Raw genomic sequence first — 20484 nt, 5'->3', positions numbered from 1 at the left:
CAAATCTTAGACGTCAGCATAGCAGAAGAACCAACAGCATCCACCCTACAGTCCAAACAGTCCAAAGACACAGAATAACGTCTGCAGCTCTGGCGATTCAGGAGGAGAGGAAAGCGAAAAGCCCTGGTGGTGGTGGGGAGGATACTTGATGTGCCCCCGGTCACTGCCGCCGTAGGGCTTTGGGGGATGTATAGTTGTTGTTGTTAGGGCGGGATGAATGATGGTGTGGTGAAGCAGGCTCTTTGTCTCGAGTTTTCATAATTTTTTGAAGAGGAATGGGAATCAGATTATAGGCTGGGATATTTACTGGTTGGGGTGTGTAGGATGTGGTGATTCAGTCGTTCGTGTTTTCGTCTGTGTGATCCCCTTGCATATCCTCGTCCTCATTCCCCTTTTCGTTGTCCTCCTCCTCCTCCCCTTCTCCCTCCCTCTTCTCCTTTCCTCAATCCCCTCGCTTACCCCCTCACTACCCACCCCCATGCCCTCTCCCCCTCCAACGCCCCCCTCCCCCAAAAACCCCAACCCCCAGCCCAACAGCCAACAGCACCAGCACCAGCACGCCCACCGCCACCGCCCTCGCTACACCCACCACAACCCCCCAGCAGCCCACCCGCTGCATCCGCCTCCCATCCCCAGCACCCCTCTGCCTTTCCAAATCCGCAACTTCATGCGGCCAGCACGCAACCCGACTCCCGCGGCGCTCAGACGGCGGCAACAAGCAGCGCAGCAGCGCGCGCGTTTCAAGTTGTGCCTTGTGCATTGCTTGGGACTCTTGGGCGTCTTGGGACTCTTGGGTTTCTTGTCTTTGGACTTTTTGTCTCTGTGTATGTGCTTCTTGTGGAATAGCGTCCAGACGAGACCGAGGAGGAGAATGCGTGACTTGCGACAGCGACAATGGAAGTACCGGGGGCTCGCTGCAAGCGGTGTGATACGTAGATGTAGAATCGCGGCGGGGGGTTGGAGAGCGTTGTTCGGCGAGCATGGCGGCGCGGTCGTAGATGCTTTGGTGGGAGAGGGTGGAGGTGCCGTGTTGGTGGTGAGGAGGCTCGTGGGCGTGGGTGGCGGTGCGGAGGGCGCCGTAGGACGGGGAGGCAGAGGAGGCAGATGATGGGATGGGGGAGAGATGGGCTGGGGAGTTGACGGTGTTAATGTTGGAGGAGGTGAAGGGTCGGGGGATGAGGAGGGAGTCTTCGTCGAAGGAGACGTGTGGGGAGGACATTTTGGCGTGTTGTTGTGGTTTTGAAATTGTTGTGTTATTATGGTGATGAATTCGTCGGGAGGTCTCTATCTTGTTTAGTACTTGCCCAGAGTCGTGTATTGGTGTAATTGTAGTTGCTTACGAGTACGCAGCAACGAAGTGGTGGAAAGATAGTTGAACGAGAGTGGGAGAGGACGGAAGAGTAGTATTAATACCCAAAAGTGAAAATAGAAATCAGGACCCTTACGCGCGATGCGAGAGATTCCGGCGCTCTCCTTCCGGGCGAAGGTCCCAAGGTTCTATCACGAAATGACGTAGACGAGTAACATACAAGGTAGTAGAGATTCAATCATTTCCATCTATTCCACAACACGTTTGCCATCGATGGTAGAAGTACAAGCTACTCAGACATATTCCACGTATCCGCTAACAATGTAAAGAATTTTTTGGCACCGACGAGACCAGATGTGACAATATCGAAGAGTCGGCAAGACGAGGAAGGGCACGCTTACGGACAAGCGCCCAATTACACTATGGAGCGTGACAGCGCCACAACGCAGCTGAGGATTGGAGACGAGGTGTATGTACGGGTGATGCGAAACAAGATGCGTAGTATTATACAGGAAGAATAAGAATGGTTCGGCCGTTGAGTTTGCAAGTGACTATGCGGTGGATTGCTGCGCGCGTCGCTTTGGGTTGGCAGCCCGCTTCTTCGGCGTCTTCTTGGGACTGTCGCCCTCGATATATTTGAGAAGCTCCTCGATGCTACGCTGATCGAGGTTCCCAGTCGTCCGACCGGGGGTCGCGATATTGGACGCGGCGTCAGATGTCTGTCCGACTTGAGGCTGAGGCCGCATGGCGCCGCCGATATGGACGCGTCTGATCTTTCTCTCCTGCAAGTCTTTCGCATGTTTGGCATGCGCAACGGCATTCGACGTAAGCTGGCTAAGCCATGACTCGGCCTCTTTTGTGTTACGATCTTCGGCACCCAGTACGTTGTTGAAGATGTTGTATGAATCACGCATCTTGTTGACTGCTTGGTGCATGTCCTTGTCGAGAGCAAGGGCTTGCGACAGCTGGAACAGTAGAGTCGCTGCATTGATCGACTGCTTGCCTGATACCTCTTCGCAGATGGCGAGCGACTCCTCGAACCAAAGTCGTGACTCATGATACATCTTGGATGTTTGAAGCATAACTGCAGCGTTATTGATGGTGGTTACAGAGTCAGGATGCTTTGGACCGTAGATGATCTTCCATAAATTGAGCGCATGAAGCACATATGTCAGAGCAGCTTTGGTGTTTCCGCTCCAATGTTCGAACAAGCCTAGATTCAGGTAGTTCAGAACAGTCTCGGCGTGGTCAACACCTAAGGTGCGCTCCGAAACAACCACTGCCTTGTGTGCAAGTTCGACGGCAGGCGCCTTCTCGTCTAATGTGTACAAAAGATTAGACAACTGGTGGTACAATCTCGCAACTTCAGGGTGGAGAGGACCATAGATTGTCTCGTGAAGTGATAGGGATTCGAGCAAGAGCTCTCGTCCAAGCTCCTTCTGATCGGAGGCTAGCGACACACGACCGGCTTCCAGAGCCTCCTCAGCCAAGACGCTCTTGGGTGATGCTTCCTTGATTACGGGAACCACATTTAGAATGTCATCGGGTCGGAAAGTCTGAGCCGGGCCAACCTGAGCCGAAGCGCGGGTTGGGGATGAAGTATCACCGCCCTTCTTCTTCTTCTTGCTTGTACCGTTGGTGTGACCGTTGGTAAGCTCTGGCGAAGCAGTTTTGGCAACAGGGGCGAAAGCATAGTCTTTGGCTTCCAACTGCAAACCCATCTTGAGAGCTATTTCACGAAGCACTTGAAGATGTTTGCCCGAATCTATCCAAGAGTCACCGAGATTGTAGCGGAATCGAGTGGAAATCTCTTTGATAATTTCAGTTTGAAGTCTTTCTGGCGTATAAGCTTCGTAACTGAAGTCAGCGTCAGAATAAATAGATTTGAGGGAGGGATCAGTCTCGGCGTGTGGGTTCGCATTGAGACCTGTTCCAATTGCGCAGTTCAGTAGGTGTGCAAGGCACGCTGTGGCGCACGGCGAAGCAACATTACGCAGCAGCCGGTTGGCGACATGCTTGAAGCCACGAGCAATCATCTCTTGTACTACAAGCAGCTTCAAGGCCTGAAGACGGGAATCTTCCTTGTCTGCCGACGACGCCAGCTTACCAAGATAGCGGATGTTGATACCACGCTTGTGCAACAGCGCACTCAACGACTGTCCATCCATGGGAAAGCCGACTTCGCCATCTTGGAGTTCTTTGATCAAGCCCGGGATGACTTCATTCAGAAGATGGTTACAAGCAGACCTGACCTCAGCTTCGTCGAGTGCCCATTCTGCTTTATCCTCTTCAGACTGAGGTGCCTGGCCACAAAACACGTCTGGGTTCAATGCAAACTGAAAGTCGCTGATATCGATACGCTCCTGGAGTTTTTCCTCGGGCTTGTCTTTTTTCTCCACTTGACCGCCTTCAGTTTCGGTTGCGGTTTCAGATTCTGGGGCAGTCTCTTTTTCGGTAGGCTTGTTCCTCAGTTCGTCTCTCTTCTTCTCCACGAATTTAGACAGCTTGACGCGACCGTAGGATTCGACTAGCTCTGGACGCAAGACAGCCATACGATGGGGGTAGTCCTTTTCCTGATCTTGGATTTCGCCTTCTTTTGATCTTTCACTCCAGTGTTGCTCAATCCAGTCAACGTCGATAGGCGTTATGCGATACAAATCGAGGGCGTATTTTCTGGCATCTGTTCCAATGAGACCCTTGGTCTCAACACTGCCCTCCAGTTCGTGTCGCACTAATTCTTTGTCCCAGACAGGGTGCTTCTTGACCTTTAATGCCTTTGAGACTTTTTCAAATAGTGGCACAAACGACTCGTGCACTGCGACAATGTCCTTTCCTTCAACACCACCGTAATCGATTTGATGCTCTCCCGGCTCTCGCTGCTTGAATATACCAGGAACAATGCTCTGACATACAATTCGTTTTCCCATGTAGTCCACTATCACTGTACCAGGCGTAAATAGGCCGTCGATATCGAGATTGTTGACTGCACGGACACCAGCTACGTCTTTTCCAGTAGCGACACGTGCAGCCTCGTCGCCACCGTCGGTTGTAAAGGTTCCGACACCATCAGCACCGAAAGAAAAGAAGATGTTGTTGTATACAAAGATCTGCGCATCCTTGGCTTCTGTAGGATTCAAGGGCTGAACTTCCCCACGCGCTACCAACAGTGCGCCTCGGGTGGCAGCCTCGTTGTAATCGGCAAAGAGTTTTGATGTCAGACGTTCCCTGAACACACGGTCTTGCACAGTATCTTTTGGCATTTCTCTCGTGGACTGAAACTCTTCATTCCAGTCTCTTAGAGAGTCAGTATTATCAACGCCTGCGATGAGATAGGTTTCCTGTGTTCGCGTAATGTCTGCCGAGTGCGCAAGAGCCTCAGCAGTGGGTGCAGGCACGAGCCATGGGTTGGCGGGCATGGCATTTGGCAATGGTAGGTAAGAAAGCATCTCACGTTCACTATTATGTTCTTGAAGCGATGTAAAGGAGGTGTCAAACGATGGTGAAATCTTTGACAGCAACGTCAAGAGCGAGTGCGCCGAGAAGTCCTTGGGGGCGGCCCTGGGAGATGGATCAAACTTGTTGCTTGAGGATTTGTTCACGAAGAATCCTCCAACATGTGCGGTAATTTGATGTTGTTCACCCTCGTTATTTGTAACCTGTAAATATAGGAGGTGTCCTTTGGAGCGGAGGTGGTACGGAGGAGGGTTCCAGGGTGAGACGGACACGTTCTTGACAGTCTTGGGCGGCGGTGAACGTGGTGATGGTATAATGGTCTTCAACGATGCCGGAGCATTGAAGTCGTACGCCGAGATATTGGGAAGCTTTGCCCCATCCGCTGAGCCATTGGTCACTGGCGTCAGGACTTCGTTCTGAGCGATGTCGTCATGAACAGAAAGTCCAGACATGACTCCATGTATAGAATCAATACGATCTCCGGCAGCACCGATAAGCTCTCGTATCCTGATGACGTGAAAACGCGCCTCTTTCTCGGTATATGGATCCTCGACGAGTTTGAGGTTCGGATCGGTCTTCAGTCCCGAGACCTCGGACAGCTCGACGAAATCGTTGATTCGTGTACCATTATGCTCCAAGTGGAAGCAAGAGTATTGCAGAGTATTCGGCTGTTCGATGATGGTCTGTCTCAAATCTTGTACCTGTTCGGAGGTGGAAAGCTATTTTGCATTAGACCAAGCGTGCTCAGGGACAGAGTGGACACGCACCATAATTTGTATTTTGGTTGGCTTATGCGGCAGGTGAATGGTGACCTCGAAGTAGTCTGATATACCAGTCAGTTTGGAGATGGACTATTGACGTAATAGTCATTGACTGACTCTCTTCTTGTGCGCCATTCTGGGCATTGTCGCCATTCTGGTCTCCATCGGCCCGCTCGCCATTCTGTTTGCTATCACCGTCGGATGCTGGGACGGTCTCTAGTATAACACATCGTTAGCATGTTTCAAACGAAGAAGACATCCGTTGTCAAAGGAGTCATCCGCGGTTGGATAGATGGGAGGCATACGAGATGTCGAAGCGTCATTAGTGTCGATAGCAGCCATGGTGAGGATAGCTGTGTCAGGTAGGATGCAGGCAGCGAATTACGACCAAATGCAGCCAGGGGGGAAGTAAAAGGTCTCAAACTAAGAAATAATAGATAGTAGTAGTATACAAATCATCAATTAAGAGGGTGCAATTGAGAAGACTGTCACGGAATGAATAGCTTGATGGAAGCGGGCAAAAACTTTTCGAGCTCTCTCAGTCCGGTGTCATGGATGAGTAGGTCCGAGCGCAAGCGGCTGCAGTAGCTTCGTTTTGCCAGAAGTCGCTCTGTTGGCGGCGGCGCCCGCATGAACATGGGCGGCTTGAAACGGGGATACGGATTGGGGGATTCTTGGGGGATTCTATCATCAGATGGACTGGCTATGCATGATGACCCGCTCAGCCTTATGTGCTGTCGTCCCTTTGTTTCAACTACAAACGTCTTTCTCGTCGTCGTGTATCACCTATTAATACGCCACAAAGGAATCATGTCGATTGCTGTCCGGCATTCTTGGCAACATAGGCACAGAATGAGAGGACTGTAGCCAGCATGCCCATGACATTGCCCCCCGAAAGGCACGAGCCGTTGCGGCGTAATTAGCTGTCTTCACGCTTCTACAAGGACTTCTTCCCTAGAACCTCGTCACGATCCATTCTATCTCATCAGATTTCCCATCATTGGTCGCTTTAAGTTACGGTCCGTGTTCATGCGCAAACATTACCGTCGAGTTTGACAGCTCCCAGTTCCGTTCTGCCACCCTGGAGCTTGACGCGCCAGTCCACACGCGAGTAGCGAGTACCAACCACCTTATCACGCGTCACGCGACCATATATCCTCACCCTCACATATTCGTATTTCGAGTCCTATCTTTGCGAGTGTACGAACCGTCCATCGTCCAGCGCGAGCGCGGGAGATGTTCGCGCATGGCGTGCGTCGTCAATTGACTTCTTGCGCTGGTCGTAGAACGAAAGCTCAATCCTGTCGCCCATCATATCAACTATCAAGACCAGTGTCCGCAACTTTCACCTCACAACAACATACGCGCTCTTTGACCGGCCAGTCGGGACCTCCTAGTCCAGCACCACAGACTCAGCCTGTTGACGATGCCGTCGAGCAAGCCACAGCAGGTGACCACGGTCGCGGGCATGACTGGCGTGGAACATCATTCAAGATGTTTGAATCCGCAGCTACAACTGCTGCCAGTATCTTGATCTTAGGGTGCGTATGCCTACACGTGATCTTGTATTCCAAAATTATCACCAGGTTCACTGATCATGCCATAGTCTGGTGGGCTTTTCATACACACGGTACTACAAGTCACATGTTCTCAGCAAGATGGAGAATGCGTTCGAGCCTGGTGATCCCGTGCTGGATCTTGCGGCTCGCAGTAAGCAATTCAATGGCGGCGTTCAAAGCGAGGTTGAGACTGTCGAACACTGGATTCCTAGAACAGAGCAAACCAAGATCGACGACATCGTCTCGGGTAGAACGCATGGCCAGTATCATCTTCTCATTGGTGAGAAAGGCACAGGAAAGTCGTCTGCACTCATAGAAGCTATGCGCAAGATTGACGGCGAAGGCGTCGCGATGTTCGACGCTCATGCAGATCTTGAGATCTTCCGGGTCCGGCTGGGCAAGGCCCTCGACTTTGAATACCATGAAGACAACATCGGATCTCTCTTCTCCATACGTGGACCCCGCGATGCCTCGGCACTGCTGGATATCGAACGCGCCTTTAACAAGCTAGAAAAAGTGGCCCTGAAACGTCGCAAGTCGGGCAAAAATCCTTTGGTGCTGATCATCAACAGTGCACATCTATTACGCGACGACGAAGACGGCAAGGATCTTCTTGAATTGATCCAACAGCGTGCAGAGCAATGGGCTGCGGCGAGTCTGGCAACTGTCGTCTTCAACAGCGACGACTACTGGGTCTACGAGCGGCTAAAGCAGAATGCTACCCGCATGGAGATCCATCCTATCAAGGATCTGCCAAAGGACCAGGCTCTTCAAGCTCTGAGAAGTTACCGTGTCCGCTATCGTGGCCAGGATCCTCCGGAAGAGCTTCTCGAACGCGTCTACGACTTGGTAGGTGGCCGCCTGACATATCTAAACCGTATTGCCAAGCGAGACGATATGGTGGACATGGCCGAGAAGATTTGTGAGGCGGAGAAAACATGGTTCCTCAATCAGTGCTGGATACTGGGTGAGGAGATGGACGACGATGTCATGGACCAACAGAAATATGCATCGGCCGCAATGGTCTTGGCGAAGGCTCTTGTAGACAAAGAAAAGGAGATGGGCGACGCCGCTTACGACCCTCAAAAGGGGCACCGTCTGCCAGAAATACCTTTGTTTAAAGCGCGACAGATCATGACTCGAGCAGATTTCATCCAAGACTACGATCATCGAAATCTATTCACGATAGATTCCAAAGCCAACGTAAGAGCAGGTATGTATAACAAGCCATACCGCCTCATACCATCGCATTCTAACGACATCAGATTCTGTTCCCATGCAGATGGCATTCCGCCAGATTTGTGCCGAACCTGGGTTCGACAAGTATCTAGAGGAGACACTAGACCGGATCAGTGCCATCGAGTCGCTTGGTCGTACCCGTGAGCTCACAATCAAGGACCTTTGGAACCAAGGAAAGTACGAGATCACTACCAAGGACAAGAAAGGCAATGTATCAGGCTCTATCGAAATGCAGACCATTCCCGGCACACAAGACGACGATGACGAGAAAGACGATGAGGGCGCTTGACGTAATTTGGCGAGCCCATCTGGTATGTGCTTGACTTTGGGAACTTTGTTGGCGGTATCCTACTCCTGTCGGGCAAGGTTTTGATACCCAATTCGTTTGTTGAATGCTGGAGTCCTGGGCATGATGTACGATAGATGACCTAAGAACAAGTGATAAGGCGACCATGGAAGTTGGTACCTCTGCTCTTCAGTGCTTCCTTTGCTCTAAAGATCACTCGTCGGTGAGCAGCCTGAGATCATGATCAATCATATACCGTTACCTTGCGCTCAGCCAATCAGAGCTGCGGGTGCTCTTCGGTTCAACGTTGTTAGGTGGAAGCTTTGAGACACCGCAGTGGTCCACAACACGACGTACTTCAACGACATCCATTCAATATCATTGCAATACCGTCCCGCCGTGTCGAATACTACCAAGAGCAGTCTCTTACTCACATCTACCAAGCCTATCTTCTGACTCACGCGACGTGATTCATTCTGGGTACCTTTGATAAGAACCGAGACAACGTGCTAGACGCATGTCCAGAACTTCGTCTCGTCACTACCAGAACAACCACATCTCCCACACGCCTAATCAGCATTTTCTGCAACAGACTCCTGCATTCGCATTTCATTCCGATTTTACGCTCTTCGTCGAACATCCACGGGCTTACTGCCACCCCGCTTCGTTCTTGGCGCAACCTGAACTTGCAAAATTGGCCTCTTGCAAGGAAAGTCATCAGAAATTACAGCGCTAGTAAGAGGATTTCGTATTCTCCAGATATGGCTCGTGGTGGCCGTCGCGGTGGCCGAGAGCAGTCTCGTGACGAACAGATCTCTAGAGCGCTGAGTAAGCTGTTACGGCACAATGCGCATCAGGAGAAGTTGGAGGTTCTGGGGGGTGGATGGATTAGGCTGGACATGGTTGTAAGTCTATCTACATGCTCTGTGTGATTGTTTGTGTTTGCAAATTTTGCGAATCCTTCTGGTGGGGCATGATATCACCGACATATAAGAGCTAGGGCGGCGAGCATGATTGTCCTCGGGTTCCCCTTCTTGCCTCCCTATGTGAACTAGCAGAATCCTGAATATGATCATGTTCTAGGCCATACAAATGAGTAGAAAGAAAAAAATATTAATGCCTCGCAGCTCTCGTCACGACCTCTCAAACCCCTCAAAATCACTCTCCCCGAAATCATAACGCAAGTAACATCCTCCGACAAACAACGATTCGCCCTGAAGCCCCTTGATCCCGCCTCTTCCTCCACTTCAGCCGACCAAGCTTCGACGGAACCTTCCGCCTTCGCCGCCGCAATCTCCCCTGATGCTGACCCTGCCGACTATCTTATCCGCGCAACCCAGGGCCACACGATCAAGTTTGACCTGGAGGATCTAATCACGCCCATCACCCCTGAAAACATGCCCGGTCTCGTTGTTCATGGCACAGATCACCGTGCATGGACGCAGATCCTGACGAGCGGTGGATTGAAGCCGATGGGGCGCAACCACGTGCACTTTGCGACGGGCTTACCAAAGGGATTCACAGAGCTGCATGACGATGGGACGAGCGCAAAGGACAGTCAATCAGATGACACGGCACCAGTCGTGGTATCGGGAATGAGGACGAGTAGCACGGTGCTCGTATACCTGGATCTGGAGAAAGCGATGGCGGCAGGGGTGAAGTTTGGGATCAGTGAGAATGGCGTGGTTTTGAGCGGGGGCAATGAGCACGGAGTAGTGAGCGTGGATTTCTTCCAGAAGGTCGAGGATCGCAAGAAGAACGTATTGCTTATGAAAGATGGGGTGCTTGTGGGTGAGAAGTAGATCAAGCTGGAGACCAATTACATCCTATCAAATACAGACTGAAAGAGCAGTCTTAGCGTCCTCGGAAGCACACACACACACACGCAGGAGATGCAGCAACAATCTCGATTCGCCCCATCGTCATCGTGATCTCGCGCGTAGATCTCACAGACACTGCGAATAGAACGCATTTGAGGCTTTACACGTTCCCGTTGCGCAGCATGTGGCTCCTGGCCATCCTTGCCCTCCGCACTGACCATATAGAGCGGCACACTATGTCACTGTCAGTAAGTATGTATAGTCACCCCTCCATTCAGAAGATAATGACTTACAGAGCCACCACCATCAGGAGGAGAAGTCGACGGGCTCGACGGCGGCGCAGGATCAGACGGACTCCCACCCACCCCCTCCGACACCGTCACCGTCGCACTCCCACTACTAAAATACCCCTCCGTCGCCACAATCTACCACTCCAATCAGCACAAAACCCCAACACCACACAAAGCACCCAGCACGTAAATGTAATCAACCAACCTGATAATTATGCTCAGTCCCAAGCCTCATGCCCAGCTTCGCCCACGCCTCAAAATGCCTCGCCACATCCACCGTCCCGGCGGAGCGCTTCGCACTGCGCACCGACCAGAACTGCTGAAATGTCCGCGTGCCGTCTATACTCGGCTGGTTCGTGCGCGTCGTTTGCAGAATTTTGTACGCGCTCCCGTCTGCCGTGACGCTGCCCTTGGCCGTTGCGGCGGACGACGGGTCGTACGTGCCGTAGTTCTCGACTATGTAGTATTCGATTAGCGGGTTGCGCGTCCAGCCGTAGATGCTGAGGTAGCTGTTGCCTGTGGGCGTGTAGGCGGCTGTGTAGCTGATTGCTCGGCTGTTGGAGGATTTGTCATTTATGTTAGTTGTGGGTTGTGTGCTGGGTGGTGTTTTCGTCTTGGAGGAAGAGGGGGAGAAGGGGGGGCATACGTGTTGCTGCCCGGGTTCCAGCCTTTGCCGCCGACGAGGTTGCCGCCGGGGCCCCATTTGATGCTGTATTGGCCGCCTGGGCCGTTGGTGTAGGTTGCGTCGGCGCCGCCGTCGGTCCACCAGGAGTAGTAGAAGCCGTTGTTTGTGCCAGTTGAGCTGGGTGTGCCTGCTCGGGGGGATATTGTTTCGTTGAAAGAGGCGTTGGCGTCGATGGGGGAAGCTGAGCTTTTGGCGATGAGGAGGCCGAAGGCTAAGAGGATGCTTGAGGCGAGCATCGTGTTGGAATTTCAGTCTGATTGTAACTTTGGAGTGCATGCCCTTTTCACTTCGAGTCGTTATTTTATATCCTTTTGGCACGATACACAATGAAGCATGCCAAGCACCTGATATATAATATAGGACTACGGGTAAATCAGCATTATCAAGAAGTAGTATATCCGCGACCGGACTGTTTGACTGCGCTCTCGAACTCCCGGCGTATCGCACATCTGCCGCTAATTTACCCGCCAGAGCACATCAGCCTGATTGCCGCCATGGATCACACGACACACAAAGACCCCTTCCCTTTACTACACCAGAAAGTTATGTTGGTAATTCAGCATCGTCGTTCCGGAAGCCGTGCGCGCTCTTGAAAGAATTCTCATCTATATAGACAAAGGTCATTCTGGATAATCTATACTGATCAGCCTAATCTTATGTGTTTTATATGACCACAGACAGACTCTTGTATGGTTATCTTGGTTGGCACTATGCTTCTCATGCAACGCGCCCGGTTCCCTGCGCCTAATGATACAACATACACCAACGGCTTACCACTACCAAAGTCGCCAATCATCTCACTCCTGACTGTCGCACGCTATGGGCAGTGTGGAGGGAAGGATTGGTCAGGTAAAATAGTGCGCGCAACCCGGTACGTATGCAAAGCAGCGAAAGCGCATTATTCGCAGTGGCTGTACTAGAGGCGATGGTACGCAAAAGGGGGTCATAAATGATAGTGATATGGTGTGAGATGATGATAGATCACATTCTGAAACAAGTATGTACTTACCGTATACTGTAAATAACTAGCTTAGTGCTGATTACTGCGTAGAATGTACACTTATGTAATTGCTATGATTGTATTACTCTGATAGCGTGCTATTCATGTGAGAGGATGAATATTGGAGATCTGTAGACAGTGGAGTCGAAGTGACACACGAACGCATGAAACATACTTGCGATGTTGTCAAAAGATCAAGATGGAACGATAACTATTTGAGAGAATAGGATAATACTGTACGATGCATCTCAAGTAATACATTGGAACAAAAGCCCAATTATAGCAAACATATGATCATTTTGTCTTTCAGCACCAGGGAAGCTCGGGTACGAACTTTAACCCTGAAACTATATGCTACAGCCATGCTACTACCATGTATCTATCCCTGCTCAACAGAGGCGCCGATCGCTGCAAGGATTTCTTGAAACCTAGATATCGAAACAAAGTTGTTTCGCTCCTTGCAACTCTACAAGAACCTTGGTACTTCGCAAAGTTATCGAGCTCAGGTAGCAAGTACGCGATGTATACCCTTACGTATCATATGCCACGCGTCTCGAGTGATCGGAGTGAATAGCACAGTGTTGATATGGGCCAGCATCACAAATATGCACGATGACGTTCCCTTGACATCCCAGACTGCCCTGGCGCCCGCTACGTCACCTCCCGGCAGCCTTTGCCGGAACCGACGTGGCGGCCAGCTACAGCGATGGAGGCTTGACAACAAGAGTTAGACAAGCAATCTCTCCGGTCTTGGCGCCAAATCAAGCGTCTCTAGCTAAAAAAGAAAATATCAAGACGTCTGAGTTCGAAACCCAGGACGACCGCAAGAATCGCTAGGTCGGCCGGATCGCAGATGTGCCGGGATCTTCTTAGGTATTACTACTAGCAATCGACGTTCAATGATGAATGTCTTTGCTAGGTCTCCAGATTCGAATGTTTGAGAGAGCCGCCAACAAGCGAGCCTGTGATTGGGAGACTGACGGGGTAAGCGGCATCAAAAAAACGTGCATAATCGTGCTCGTGCCATCACCAGCGCCTGCAGATCTCGATACTCACACGGAGTTAATCATGCAAAACGCGCCTTCTCTCTCACTCTCACACGACAATCCTAGTCCCCTGGTCCACTTTCCCATGTCACACGCATCCGAATCTCCCATGCAGGCAGGCTTGGTTTTCTTCTTCCTTTTCTTCTTCCTCTCCTCATCATCAACATCCCATCTCGTTTCCCACAGATATCCTTTGCGTCGAACAGGCTTCGCTGCTCTATCAGAGGGCGCTGCTATTACGACTATTCGGAAATAGTCTGTGCGGTATCTCTATCGTCGGATCTTTTTATCGCTGTCGGACTTTATTGTGCTAGCCTTCTCTGTTGTTTACCCAGCCTTTTGTCGGAGCTTGACGACACACGAGTTCTTCAAATTCGAGGCTCGGCCTTGTTTCATCGTTCGTGCTCGTCGATTCGATTCGTATCCCTGTATACTCTACTCAGCAACTGCATTCATCGATCGAGATGGCACCAGTCATATGGGGTCTGCCGCTGGACGAGATCAAATGGGGCAAGTTCAAGAGCTCGTACATGTGGAACAATCGGTACCACCTTCGCCGCACAAAGTTCATCGTCTACCAACTGGCCATGATCTTCTCCGTCGTCGGTGAGAGTCTTGGGACTGCTGTCCTGTCCGGTATTACCACCCAGCCCTTACCTCAATCTCAGGCTCCAACCCAAACACTCGAGTACGAGACTGACGGAATATGCAGACTACCTCGATGAACAGTCGTATGCCTCCGCTGGCCACCCTGGAACGACGATTAAGAACAACGATATTGTCGGCGCTTTCGCATTCAACATTTTCGCTGGCGTCTTCGTCGCGTTTGTCTTTGGTGCTGCATTCTTCTTCGATCTGTTCTGGCCCGAGAGACACGAGGATCGTGGCATCAAATTGGCATGGAAGTATTGTGCTATTGCCTCAGCTGTGTTTCAGCTCGCCGCTGTGCTCTGGACCACCGTGATTGTCTCGACTCGTGAAGCTGTTTTCGTAGGACCGGATGGCGAGCAGCGCAATGTCCTCAGCGTGTGGAAGACAAGTCCACTGTCCTACAAGAAGAATGCTAGGGCAGTGGCTGGGGTTGTATTTAGCTGGCTGGGACTGGTCTTCATTGTTGTCAGGTATGCATTTCTCGGCCCTTGCCATCCCATCTCTCAACTAATTGGTAATCCAGCTGTGTTGTAATGTGGAAATGTTACGCTCACAACGACGTTCATGGTCCGCTCGCCGATCACATCCGCAAGAACGAAGATGTCGAGCCTGGAACCAGTGAGAAGGCCAACTCGGAACCTACAATTGCCGATTCCGCTTATATACCCGCAGGCATCGAAGAGCCCGCGCCAGCACACACGGTCGCCTCTGAGACCTCAAGTTTCGGGCCTCCAGCAACACTTGACAGTGTTGTTCAATCGGATCGTCAGGCTGAGCCTTACAACGTTGCAACCGCTAGTACACTAAACGGAACAAAGTATGTTCTCTGAGACGTCAGATCGGATCAATGAGGCATTGCATAGGGAATAAAGTTCTCGGAATTCACTGTATCATTGGATTTGGGCGGCTGTGATACAATATCCGCGCGTGTGCTGCACAATCGGCGTTGGGTGATGCTCACGTGTGCGTTAATTGCGTTGTTTCTTTCCACTGGATTGGTTGATACCCTCAATGTATTGATGTTTGTAAGCAAGTAGGTATGACAGTATCACTTGTTTCACACCATTGTGATTTTGCTGATTCGTGTATCGTCTTGCGTGCACTGCGGTTATGCGTGCACTTTATTTTGAACACTTTGAGGTATATGACCTTACTGAATGCAGAAGTCTCCGTGTCAAATGAGTCTTCTACTGCTTTTAATTCATGTTCGCGACGACTGCTGGTCAAGACGCTGGTAACAACAGTCCAGGGGAGTCGTTTCCCGACGACGCCCGCCAAAAAACCTATAAACCACTGGACTTTCAAACAGTCCGTCGATCCGTCAAGACGCGCACGATACTTCCTGTACCAGCGATTTCTACCAACTGCGATTTTGTTAATTCTCCAGGTTAGCCCATGAACTTTTTTTTTTTGGAAGAAAAGATAAAAGATGCATTTGAGCCAAAGCCCTGGGACGGGCGGGGGGTAAAGGGCGCGTCATATGTAGCAAAATTACCTTTTCATGCCAACTCAACAACACACTCATAGCTTGTCCGCCTCCCTCGCCTCCGCTTCGTCCGCTGATCTGGGAGAAGCCGGTTGGTTGGGGCTGGATGGCTGGCTTGGCGGCGACGGACGTGTGTTGGGCCATGCCTTTGTAGCTGGTTGTGGGAGGTCAGTGTGTTTGCTTTGCTCGAGGGTTGGTGGTAAGGGGGTGAGGAGAGGGGAAGGGAAAAGGAGGAAGCGGGTGAAGAGAGGGAAAAGGAGGGATTCTAGCGGACACGTACATGTACTTCATCAACACATCCAGCAGCTCGACGCCGCCGTCCGAGGCATAGATGCGTTGCAGGATCGGACTCATTTCGGCCTGGCGGATGCTCTGTAGGATCTCGATGATGGTGCCGAGGTGGGTTTCCTGCGCGATGCGTGTGTTAGCGAAGTGGGCTTTGTGTGCTAGCTTGATGTGCGAGTGTGCAATTTGGACGTGCGGAGCTCGTGATACCGCGACGGAGGGCGCATGCGCGTGCGAGATGTTCTGGAAAAGCAGGACGACGAGCGTTGGGACGTCGAGCACACGCACACGCACCCGCGAGCCAGGGCGTGTGTGGAAGACACATCCAATATTTCCAGAAGCGTCGCACACAGTCCAATCTCTTCTCTCGTGCCATATCCGTCCAGAACCTCCTGATGTCTGTCCCCCCGAAGCCGCCAGTCTTCCAGAACATCTTCCCCGATTCATTCCCCCTGATTCCGCCACGATGCCCACTCTTTCGTTGCTTGCCGCACCCCAGCATACCACCCCTCCATCTGCACCGACATGGCAGGTTTTCGAGATCCAATAGTGGCTGAAGGGGGGGGGGAAAACAAAGAGAAGGGCTTTACTGACCTTCCCCTTTGCGTCGGCCCCGTACGGCACACTTTCCAATGCGCCCCTCAGCGCGCCCTCTGCGTCTCCTCCGCGCAGCAACTGCCGTATCTGTGTGCCCAGGCTTGTCACGTCCGCGGCGCTCACGGGGTCAACGGACGGTGCGAGTGCGGATACGTCGAAGTTGTAGGGCGAGTCTGGGTCTAGGGCGTCGATGTTGATGGTGCGCCAGTTGCCGCCGCCGGCGGCGATGGAGGTTGTCATTCTGGGTTGGGATGCGGCGGAGGGATGTCCTCAGCGAGACTTCGAATGGGGAGACGTTGGGAAGATGGGAGGGCGTGCGCGTGTGCGGAGGATGATGTTGTGTAGGTTTTGTATGTTATCGTGGTTTCGACTGAGCTTTAAAGTTCAAGGTGTGGTGCCAGGTTGGTGGGGGTTGAGGTCGATCTTGGCCCTGCCCGGAATGTGGGGAGGGATTGTTGGCCTCAGGCTCTCAAACGTTAGGTCTAATATTCAGTGAATGTTCTGTTCTTAGATATATGAGTAATGATTTATAGTAATCTTGTATATTGACTTAGTATACTTGATACCTACTGCACTACACCCGTTGATACGAAGTCACATGTCGCATGCGTAAGCACTTGGAGAGGAGCAACCTCACATGATTACACTTGACAATACACATAGGGACACTGGTCACACTCGATCGACATGCAGACAAATATATCAACTCTCATAGTGTAGTGCTACATGATATAGAATCGTGCTAACCTATTAGTGCTATATAACAAGTCTTTACCCTCTTGGCCCTTATTTCTCGGCACTTTGTTACTAGCGCCGTTTTCTTATTGAAGAACCTAGATCACTTCGGTTCGGGCTGTTTCAGGTGTTCCTTCTCCGGATAGCAATAATCGTCTCTGGTTTGCATGGTCCAACCGTAACTTGCCTTCCATTTATATATCGAGATATAGCCTAAGCCGTTTACGCCGCAGAACTCGATGATCAACCGCCCTATGAGGTCGAGAGAATCATAATTAATCTCTTGCCCCTCGCCATAGTCACAAGCATAGGCGAAGGCAAAAGTAGACTTCTCAGTGGGGATCCTGTATTTCTTTGAGGTTCTCCTACCAAATTCCTTGATGTACGGATCTCCGGTCTCGGGGTCTTTGGCCCACTCACGTAGGTCGTCTCTGGCTTGCTTAACATCTTCCTCGTGCACTGCTATGCCATTGCTATGTTCGCATACGACAATTCCGCCAAGTAAATCGTCATGAAATTCTCGGCCCTCACGCCAATGTGATAATTCTTCAGCTGAAATGACTTTGCTTGCGACTTTCGCGTTTGTTTGGTGAGGACTCGTCTTGAAGGGGACGCGTATACTGGTGACGGCCACGAAATTACTGGTGAAGGCCACCAAAGCAGCAAGTACGTTCAAAAGACGCATAATGAGGACAAGGTTTGGGGCTCAGATGGCGTTTGAATTTTATCGGAGGTATAGCTGCATCGGAGGTTGAATCGTATTGAAGGTTGATGTGTATTGGTAGTCGATATGTATTGAGGGGTTGATATGGCTTGTAGGTCAACCTGAAGCGGAGATCGGTTTGTATCGGAGGTCGACTCGAATCGGAAGCTGATATGTAGAGGAGGCTGTTATTGTGCAGCGCAGGGTGAACTGCCCAGACGAAGAGAGACCGTATAGGATCCGTGGCAAGTCTTGGACAGAATTTCATCCCTCTTTATAAGAAAGGTCACCAGCGATGGGGCCGCGACCCAGCCCTGTGAAAGTTGCTCTATTCCTATAGTCGCAGTCCCGCAGTGCCATCGTGGTGCTCGGACGATGTCCGCTCGAATAACACGAGGGTAGCATGACGTTTGTCGAGTTGAAACGGTGACGGGCCGTTTGGATGTGTATTTAAAGAAACATGGTAGTTTTCCAGCGGGGAGGCTAGGCACTAAGGGTATCTAGCATGAATGGCACGAGAAACCATGCGATAGGCTCATACGACATCCTCACTCGCAGGTTAAACCAAAAGGAGATTAGTAGAGTGATTTAAGCAGATTCCTGCTCCACCGCTCTAAACTCGCAGAAGAATTCTTTAGTATAAAGTAAGTCCCGCTTTGTTCTGGAATGCCTTTTGCGACGCTCCATGTCCTCGACACGTGCGCAATAACACTTCCCGGACGTCGCATCCGATCAGGAAAGAAAAAAAAAGATACACATCTTCCCCCTTGTAATATCCCTCAATTCCAATGGACGAGCGCTTTTTCTCGCATCATAGCCTGTCGCCTTCTCATCCAAGGCATGTCACTTGCGCAGCAGCATCAGACCGCCGCAACACACTCAACCAAGCCAGACCCCAGCATAAAGCCTCCCGAGTGTCTCCTTCTAATTTCAATTTCCTGATGTCCTCGTGCGTCGTCGTGAGACAAAAGTCTCGTCAAAAGGTATAACAGTCGCCAAGTCCCCCAAACACCTACACCCGTTCCTTTTTCCTCCTACGGCCTTCCTTGTTGCACCAGGTCACGAAGGGAGTCACACACATCCACACAGACTCGTCACAGTATATATATATAGGTATATACATATGCCTTACATCCATCCGTAAACATGTCCTTTCCACCTAGTAGCACTATGCGCCCCCTTCCCTTCCCTTCCCTTCCCGGTGTTACACACACGCACACACATACGCAAACACACACCACCCCCTCGCCTCTCCCCGCTCCTCCTGGGAACCGACCGGCACGAAACCGTTCTCGCTCATGCATGCATGCCAGGCACGACACCTAGGTCGGCGAGTAGTTTCCCAGATAGTCAAGGAAACCCACACTGCGCGAAAGAAAACGCAATATGTCCCAAAAATCACAATCACGGGGTAAGGTAAGGTAAATCTTCTATTCCGTTTTAGAACACAGCATAGTCCGACCTCTAGTCCTGTACGGGTTGCATGATATGTATTCATGTATGAGCCGTGAGGCACTGCGTTGCCTAGGGCCAGAGCTAGAGCCAGAGCCAGGGATATAATTAATCAGTTCCTCGACTGTAGGTAGGTAGGTAGGTAGGTAGGTACAGCCAGCTAGCCGTGTTGAAACACGTAAATCATCGGTGCGAAGAACGCATGCCGCTTTGGCTTTGTAGTTACCAAGACAGGCTCCTTTTTTTCTTTCTTTAATATTTCTTTACTTATCCATCCCGGCTTGGCCAAGTTACACGTTCGCGCCCGTTCCTACCAAGGTATGCATGCATGCATGCGTGTAAGCTTTCTAGCATCCATGAATCCATCCATGCCCTCCCTCCTTCGGCACCTCACACGAACACCCCACCCAACCGCACCCCACACCAACACCAACACAACACCATACATCCACACCACACACCACACCACACACCACACACATATGCAGCCCTACTCTCCTGCCCCTAATACCTCCCCTGTTCCCTTCCCCCAGTCCCAACCCGCACCATCAAACCCCGGAATAGTCTTACGATATGTAAGGACCTCGCAGCAGCAGCAGCAGCAGTAGCAGCAGCAAGCCTAGCCGCGCACCACGCTCGAAGGCAGGGATGGAGCTTGTGTGAGGGTGCTGGAATACGGCTGGAAGTATGCTTTTTGTGGCGTGTGTGTTGTGTGTTGTGCTGTGGTGTGTTGTGTGTATGGAAGGGTGGGTATGTGTGTGCGCGGCGGCACGGGGTGTTTGTAGGGCGGATTGGAATGTGTTATAGTTTCTGAATCACGGTGGTGATGAGGAGGGTGGTGGATGGTGGATGGTGGTGCTAGTGGTATGAACGGATGAATGAATTCGAGGGTTTCTCAAGCGTCCAGCTGTATTATATGTACTATACGAGTCGGCTATTATACCATATATCGAAGCCGTCTTACTAAGTAATATAGAACAAACTTAAAGCACGTGTATATCCGTCACCCGTGAGGTCAAAATCAGTCAAAATCAATCAAAAACACGTGTAATCAGTGTTGTTTTGAAGCCTGCGAGGTCAAAATCAGTCAAAATCAGTCAAAAAACACGTGTAATCAGTGTTGTTTT

General features: G+C 51.1%; 10 protein-coding genes across 10 annotated transcripts; 5 read left to right on the top strand and 5 right to left on the bottom strand.

Annotated features, from left to right (window-relative positions):
* Positions 1 to 466: 466 nt before the first annotated feature.
* Positions 467 to 1540, bottom strand: EJ05DRAFT_528414 (uncharacterized protein; the record flags this gene model as incomplete). Its single annotated transcript, XM_033748910.1, has 1 exon — positions 467 to 1540. The coding sequence occupies exon 1, from the start codon at positions 1217 to 1219 to the stop codon at positions 467 to 469; it is 753 nt and encodes a 250-aa protein (XP_033600436.1). The 5' UTR covers positions 1220 to 1540.
* Positions 1541 to 1860: 320 nt separating this feature from the next.
* On the bottom strand, positions 1861 to 5865 carry EJ05DRAFT_486052 (uncharacterized protein; the record flags this gene model as incomplete). The annotated part of the gene is made up of 4 exons (XM_033745500.1): positions 1861 to 5481; positions 5530 to 5585; positions 5641 to 5739; positions 5829 to 5865. 4 exons carry the CDS (start codon positions 5863 to 5865, stop codon positions 1861 to 1863), a joined length of 3813 nt encoding a protein of 1270 aa, XP_033600435.1.
* Positions 5866 to 6786: 921 nt separating this feature from the next.
* On the top strand, positions 6787 to 8989 carry EJ05DRAFT_373440 (uncharacterized protein). Its single transcript, XM_033741169.1, has 2 exons — positions 6787 to 8295; positions 8348 to 8989. Exons 1-2 carry the CDS (start codon positions 7182 to 7184, stop codon positions 8608 to 8610), a joined length of 1377 nt encoding a protein of 458 aa, XP_033600434.1. The 5' UTR covers positions 6787 to 7181; the 3' UTR covers positions 8611 to 8989.
* EJ05DRAFT_373430 (phosphotransferase KptA/Tpt1) lies at positions 8990 to 10418 on the top strand. Its single transcript, XM_033741168.1, has 2 exons — positions 8990 to 9512; positions 9735 to 10418. The coding sequence occupies exons 1-2, from the start codon at positions 9369 to 9371 to the stop codon at positions 10407 to 10409; spliced, it is 819 nt and encodes a 272-aa protein (XP_033600433.1). The 5' UTR covers positions 8990 to 9368; the 3' UTR covers positions 10410 to 10418.
* A 135-nt stretch (positions 10419 to 10553) lies between these two features.
* Positions 10554 to 11638, bottom strand: EJ05DRAFT_439080 (glycoside hydrolase family 11 protein; the record flags this gene model as incomplete). The annotated part of the gene is made up of 4 exons (XM_033741859.1): positions 10554 to 10661; positions 10721 to 10852; positions 10923 to 11271; positions 11364 to 11638. The coding sequence occupies 4 exons, from the start codon at positions 11636 to 11638 to the stop codon at positions 10554 to 10556; spliced, it is 864 nt and encodes a 287-aa protein (XP_033600432.1).
* Positions 11639 to 13142: 1504 nt separating this feature from the next.
* On the top strand, positions 13143 to 13808 carry EJ05DRAFT_373310 (uncharacterized protein). The gene has a single exon (XM_033741166.1). It carries the CDS (start codon positions 13309 to 13311, stop codon positions 13702 to 13704), a length of 396 nt encoding a protein of 131 aa, XP_033600431.1. The 5' UTR covers positions 13143 to 13308; the 3' UTR covers positions 13705 to 13808.
* EJ05DRAFT_373311 (uncharacterized protein) lies at positions 13809 to 15034 on the top strand. Its single transcript, XM_033741167.1, has 4 exons — positions 13809 to 14084; positions 14161 to 14569; positions 14623 to 14717; positions 14772 to 15034. Exons 1-4 carry the CDS (start codon positions 13913 to 13915, stop codon positions 14927 to 14929), a joined length of 834 nt encoding a protein of 277 aa, XP_033600430.1. The 5' UTR covers positions 13809 to 13912; the 3' UTR covers positions 14930 to 15034.
* Positions 15035 to 15293: 259 nt separating this feature from the next.
* EJ05DRAFT_476265 (Arp2/3 complex 16 kDa subunit ARPC5) lies at positions 15294 to 16789 on the bottom strand. The gene is made up of 4 exons (XM_033743991.1): positions 16465 to 16789; positions 15866 to 15993; positions 15595 to 15739; positions 15294 to 15463 (listed from the first exon to the last, which is right to left on the bottom strand). The coding sequence occupies exons 1-4, from the start codon at positions 16705 to 16707 to the stop codon at positions 15401 to 15403; spliced, it is 579 nt and encodes a 192-aa protein (XP_033600429.1). The 5' UTR covers positions 16708 to 16789; the 3' UTR covers positions 15294 to 15400.
* Positions 16790 to 17305: 516 nt separating this feature from the next.
* On the bottom strand, positions 17306 to 17887 carry EJ05DRAFT_500491 (uncharacterized protein; the record flags this gene model as incomplete). The annotated part of the gene is made up of 1 exon (XM_033747002.1): positions 17306 to 17887. One exon carries the CDS (start codon positions 17885 to 17887, stop codon positions 17306 to 17308), a length of 582 nt encoding a protein of 193 aa, XP_033600428.1.
* A 1716-nt stretch (positions 17888 to 19603) lies between these two features.
* EJ05DRAFT_476262 (uncharacterized protein) lies at positions 19604 to 20226 on the top strand. Its single transcript, XM_033743990.1, has one exon. The coding sequence runs from the start codon at positions 19726 to 19728 to the stop codon at positions 19963 to 19965; it is 240 nt and encodes a 79-aa protein (XP_033600427.1). The 5' UTR covers positions 19604 to 19725; the 3' UTR covers positions 19966 to 20226.
* Positions 20227 to 20484: the final 258 nt, after the last annotated feature.

This window comes from Pseudovirgaria hyperparasitica, assembly GCF_010093815.1.
Source record: "Pseudovirgaria hyperparasitica strain CBS 121739 unplaced genomic scaffold EJ05scaffold_8, whole genome shotgun sequence".
Lineage (NCBI taxonomy): Eukaryota > Fungi > Ascomycota > Dothideomycetes > Acrospermales > Acrospermaceae > Pseudovirgaria > Pseudovirgaria hyperparasitica.
The sequence above is the reverse complement of the archived record's forward strand: the minus strand, read 5'-3'. Positions and strand labels throughout refer to the sequence as shown.

Coding starts and splice junctions, on each gene's coding strand:
- EJ05DRAFT_476262 (XM_033743990.1), top strand. CDS start 19,726: ATGCCCTCCCTCCTTCGGCACCTCACACGAACACCCCACCCAACCGCA.
- EJ05DRAFT_373311 (XM_033741167.1), top strand. CDS start 13,913: ATGGCACCAGTCATATGGGGTCTGCCGCTGGACGAGATCAAATGGGGC. Junction 14,085..14,160: donor TGGGACTGCTGTCCTGTCCG/GTATTACCACCC, acceptor CGGAATATGCAG/ACTACCTCGATGAACAGTCG. Junction 14,570..14,622: donor CTGGTCTTCATTGTTGTCAG/GTATGCATTTCT, acceptor TTGGTAATCCAG/CTGTGTTGTAATGTGGAAAT.
- EJ05DRAFT_373310 (XM_033741166.1), top strand. CDS start 13,309: ATGTCTTTGCTAGGTCTCCAGATTCGAATGTTTGAGAGAGCCGCCAAC.
- EJ05DRAFT_476265 (XM_033743991.1), bottom strand. CDS start 16,707: ATGACAACCTCCATCGCCGCCGGCGGCGGCAACTGGCGCACCATCAAC. Junction 15,994..16,464: donor GGGCCGACGCAAAGGGGAAG/GTCAGTAAAGCC, acceptor CGCATCGCGCAG/GAAACCCACCTCGGCACCAT. Junction 15,740..15,865: donor GATGTGTTGATGAAGTACAT/GTACGTGTCCGC, acceptor TCCCACAACCAG/CTACAAAGGCATGGCCCAAC.
- EJ05DRAFT_373430 (XM_033741168.1), top strand. CDS start 9,369: ATGGCTCGTGGTGGCCGTCGCGGTGGCCGAGAGCAGTCTCGTGACGAA. Junction 9,513..9,734: donor GGATTAGGCTGGACATGGTT/GTAAGTCTATCT, acceptor AATGCCTCGCAG/CTCTCGTCACGACCTCTCAA.
- EJ05DRAFT_373440 (XM_033741169.1), top strand. CDS start 7,182: ATGGAGAATGCGTTCGAGCCTGGTGATCCCGTGCTGGATCTTGCGGCT. Junction 8,296..8,347: donor CAAAGCCAACGTAAGAGCAG/GTATGTATAACA, acceptor TAACGACATCAG/ATTCTGTTCCCATGCAGATG.